The sequence below is a fragment of the Gymnoscopelus microlampas genome (genome assembly GCF_963454915.1).
Source record: "Gymnoscopelus microlampas genome assembly, chromosome: 11".
NCBI lineage: Eukaryota > Metazoa > Chordata > Actinopteri > Myctophiformes > Myctophidae > Gymnoscopelus > Gymnoscopelus microlampas.
In genome coordinates this window covers 49456882-49461410 of record NC_139948.1, presented here as the reverse complement: position 1 = coordinate 49461410, position 4529 = coordinate 49456882, and the positions used below count along the sequence as shown (strand labels likewise).

The 4529-nt window shown below is 44.5% G+C and overlaps 1 protein-coding gene across 1 annotated transcript; it reads right to left on the bottom strand.

Moving 5' to 3' along the window:
- Window positions 1-1873: 1873 nt before the first annotated feature.
- LOC311055613 (uncharacterized protein) lies at window positions 1874-4322 on the bottom strand. The gene is made up of 2 exons (XM_084071863.1): window positions 4139-4322; window positions 1874-3094 (listed from the first exon to the last, which is right to left on the bottom strand). The coding sequence occupies exons 1-2, from the start codon at window positions 4293-4295 to the stop codon at window positions 1917-1919; spliced, it is 1335 nt and encodes a 444-aa protein (XP_083927989.1). The 5' UTR covers window positions 4296-4322; the 3' UTR covers window positions 1874-1916.
- Window positions 4323-4529: the final 207 nt, after the last annotated feature.

Here is a 4529-nt window from a genome sequence, read left to right as displayed (position 1 = left end):
AATGGTTTAAGAAGCATAATCACCCCTGTATATGAGACCCATACCCAATATAAATAGTCGAGCAGCACCACCTAGTGTTTATTTGATGCAATGTCAAGCGTCACCTGATGTCACAAAGCATGAAAAATACTAATAATAATAATCAGTACAGGTGTGCAGCAGTAACCCTGTGGAAATGTATGCTTTAACCAGACTTTGTGAACATTCAGAAAATAAAATCACAATCAATCTGATCAAAATCTTATTAAATGATATATATAGGCCTATAATTCAAACTTTTTTTTTTTTTTTTTTACAAGTCTTAGAGTTGATCAGTGGTGTAAAGTAACTAAGTACATTTACTCAAGTACTTTTGAGGTTCTTTTACTTTACCGGAGTATTTCCCAATCGTCTATACTTTTACTTCTACTCCACTACATCTCAGAGGCAAATATTGTACTTTTACAACTTTTACAATTGTTTGAAAACTTGAGTTACTAGTTACTTTGCAGATATAAATTATTACATTATAAAACATACATTAACCACTTCAGCCCTATTTTATACCTAGGCTATTTTCAAACATTTTAGTACTTTTACTTTTGGTACTTTAAGTACATTTTGATACCAATACTTTTGTACTTTTACTCAAGTAAATTTTGAATTCAGGACTTTTTTATGTGAACAATCTTATATAAATTAGGGGTTTTATTAACCACTTGCAGCCTATTTTATTGGAACCAAATGGACCCGTAAGGGTTACAGACCTGTAAGGGTCCATTTGGAGACCCTTTGTAGGAACCGTTATGTTATTGATGCTCATATTAACCTAAGGAAGTATTAAGTTGGTTTTCATTTTTACATGCATTGATTCCATAGAGCTGGACCACGCACGCCACCTGGCACAGTTTCATCATCCAGAGCATACATGAGCAACTGGCGGCCCGGGGGCCACATGCGGCCCCCACCTTCACTTAATGCTCAGGTTAATATCAGAATACTGATAGATTATTGTCCAATTTTTATGTCCAATGTATTTGTATTTAAGTTCATAAAGTTAACATAAGTAAATGCATTTGAAATTAAATAAAAATGTTACTTTTCAGGATTCCAATTTAAAAATAGCACAAAAAAAAAAATCTGAATTCCAATTCAAAAATAGCAAAAATAGCAGATCTACAAGCTCAAAACGCAGCTTCTTTTTGAGATCTGCTATTTTTGCTATTTTTGTGTGGCACAGAATGGCCCGACAGTATATGCAATGTGGTCCTCTTAGAGTGAGTGTGGAAATATAGTGGCCCTCTCTCCTGTGTCCATCTGGCCAACTGCTCATCAATGACCACAAACTGCAGGCTTTCTATTCCTGGAAAGTTGCGATGCAATAATAGAAGCCATTGTTCTCGTGTTAATACAAATCTAAATAAGACTTCACCCATTTTCAACCTATCTTCATATAATTGGTCCTCACTAATACTCATGATACAATGGTACCATTTTTTTCTACTCGGTCTGTGTTTCATAGGAGGAGGAGTCCAGAAACCTGTCTACCAGTGACATCTTTAAGCAGGCTTTTTTTTTCCCCAACAGGATTTCATATTTTTTTATTTAGTTTACCCATTTATCTAGTATTCCAGGTCCAATTTTGTCTGCTCAGTTATTTGTGTCATCACTCCCAATTCAACTCGTTTATCCTGCATCCTGTACGAGTTATCTCACCTGATTGGATAAAATGTGGTGTCCGACCTGAATAATGCGACCCTGCCCCATTACTGAACAAATATAGCAATGAGCACTATCAGAATATAGAGCTATTCGACACTTGTTTTCACACACAAAAAAAACACTTTAATAAAGTTATGCCAATGCAATATATCATGACATCTATGTAATTAACTGCAGGCATGTTCTGCGTGTCAAGATGTAAAAAAATAAAATGTTTACGTTTTAATTGCCCGGGTTTGTTTTTCGTGGGTTTTTAAGTGGGACTTCAGGCTCGACTCAAATTTATACCGCTTGCCACACACCGTGCAACCATAATGCCACTCTCCGGCGTGCGTCCTCCTCTTGTGTCTCGTCATTTGCCCGCTTTGTCTAAACTGTTTACCGCAGATGTCACAGGCGTACGGTTTCTCGTCCGAATGGTAGCGCATGTGTATCTTGAGCTGACTGCTGGTGATGAAGAGTTTGCCACACGCAAAACACCGGTACGGTTTCTCCCCCGTGTGCGTCCTCCTGTGGATGGTCAGATTCTGGCTCTGGCTGAACGCCTTGCCGCAGATGTCACACGCGTACGGCTTCTCGCCGGAGTGCGTCCTCACGTGCCCCACCAGGTGCTCCTTCCTGAAGAACGCCTTTCCGCAGACGTTGCACGGGTACTCCCGCTCGCCCGTGTGCGTCCTGGCGTGCTTGAGCAGGAAGCTGCGCTGGGAGAACGTCCTTCCGCAGACGTCGCAGAAGTGCGACTTGCCGTGGGCGGCGCTCAGGTGACACAGCAGCGCCTCCGTGGACGCGCAGGTTTTCCCGCAAACGCCGCAATTGCTGTTGTGCGTTTTCATGTGCTTCATTAAAGAGGCTCGGTATTGATAAGACTTGCCGCACAAGTGGCAAGAGCTTCTCGACGTGGAATCGTCCTCACAGGGGGATGTTGTTGTTGTTGTGACTCCCATCTGCTCATTACCATCACTTAGACCTTTTGCCACGTTCGACTTCTCAGCACACGAGCGGTGTCTTTCATCGCCCATCGCCCGCTCCTCGTCTGCGGCGTCGTCATCCGGGGACAGCGTTTGGTACGTAAACTCCATCTCCACTCCATCTCGGTCGTGCGGCTCGCTCTTCAGGACATCAGGAGAGGGGACGACTCCCACCGCGATGCTAAACTCGTCCAGCTCCTCTTTCATTTGCGGTATCTCGGGGTTTGGCTGAGTCATGCCGCTGTTCCACGCGTCATTTTCAGAATTCTCCGAAAGCCCTGGAAGGAACTCGCGCCCCACAATGTGGTCTACCGACTCCTCTTCCTTCTCAATCGGGGCCGGGGCCCCCGGGGGTCCTTGGCCCTTCTCCTGCAGGTCGGGGAGGTACGTGTGGTCGAGCATGGTGCTGGTGGCCTGCAGAGAATCTACAGTTGCAGGGGAAGACAGGGGAGGGGGGGGGGGGTTAGCAATCAAAGCAGAAACAAAAAACGAGAAGACTCATAAAATAGAAAGAATAGCCGGCACTCTGAAGTCCTTCCTGTACTTTTTAATTAATTAAGGCAAGGGCAAACACAGACCCGTTTTTTAAAATCTCTGGGACCCTAATCAGAAAAATCCACAATTGCGGGCATGACTACTGCTGCTTTCACTATATATTTATATGATGAGATTTTGTAGATAAAAAATGATCACTAATGGCTACTAATGGCTTGACATGGACAGCTACGCGTTCTTTCACCGTGGACAACATCTGCTGTTACTAGGACAACAGTAGACGCGGTCTCAAGTTGATCTGGTCTCGTTACAAATTGAAACACCGGGTCTCGGCAGAGGTAGAGTACGTCTGAATGGAGTGAAGATCACCTTTTTCGCAACATCGTATCCAAAAAAAGCAAAGGTAGTCCGAGACACCTACAGATGTTTGTCATTTTTCTGGAATGAAACATTTTACCGACGGGGTTGAGAAACCGAATCGTGAGCAGTACTGGCATCTGCCTCCGGGGGTTCTTCCAGGTTGAATGGGAAAACATGGCGCAGGCTGACTAAATAAACGATTTAAACGGGTTTTTTCAACGCCGTCGGTTAAATTGAACTTTCCGGCGAAATGTCAAACATCTGTAGGTATCTCGGACTACCTTCACTTTTTGGATACGATGTTGTGAAAAAGCTGATCTTCACTGCATTTGGACAGACTGTACCTGAGACCGCGGGACCTCATCAAGGAGCATCATCTAGTAGGACTCGACATTGTTTACAAACATTACAAGCTAGCAAGTTAGCACCGTGCTGGCGACACACACACACACACACACACACACACACACACACACACACACACACACACACACACACACACACACACACACACACACACACACACACACACACACACACACACACACACACACACACACACACACACACACACACACACACACACACACACACACACACACACACACACACACCTCTGAGAAGGTCCAGTTCTTGCCGCAGGAGACAGATCTCCTCTCTGGACGTGGACACTTCCACCTGGTACAACGACAGGGTCTTCTCCACCTCCCCAAAGATGTCCAGGGCTGCGGCGGACAGCCGCTCGGACACAAAGGCTCTGATGTGTAACATGTCGTCCACAGTTCTATTCTCCACCAGACTGACTCACTGACTGCACTGAGCACTCTACTCTGCAGCAGTCCTAGTTTCGTCCACGCGTCTGAGTGGAAGGGGCGGGGCTTCAGTGTTGCCATGCCTGCTTATTATAAGCGACTTTGGGGTTCCTTTTCTGTAAATTTGATTGTAAATATTGGTAGTTGCGGGCTGCGTTTTGTTTTTGTTTCTTAAGTTGCTTATTTGGGCTTG

What these genes read in the sequence shown, in the direction of transcription:
- LOC311055613 (XM_084071863.1), bottom strand. Translation starts at nt 4,295, where the DNA reads ATGTTACACATCAGAGCCTTTGTGTCCGAGCGGCTGTCCGCCGCAGCC. An exon ending in AGAACTGGACCTTCTCAGAG is followed by an intron (nt 3,095 to 4,138) that starts GTGTGTGTGTGT and finishes CTGCAACTGTAG; the next exon opens with ATTCTCTGCAGGCCACCAGC.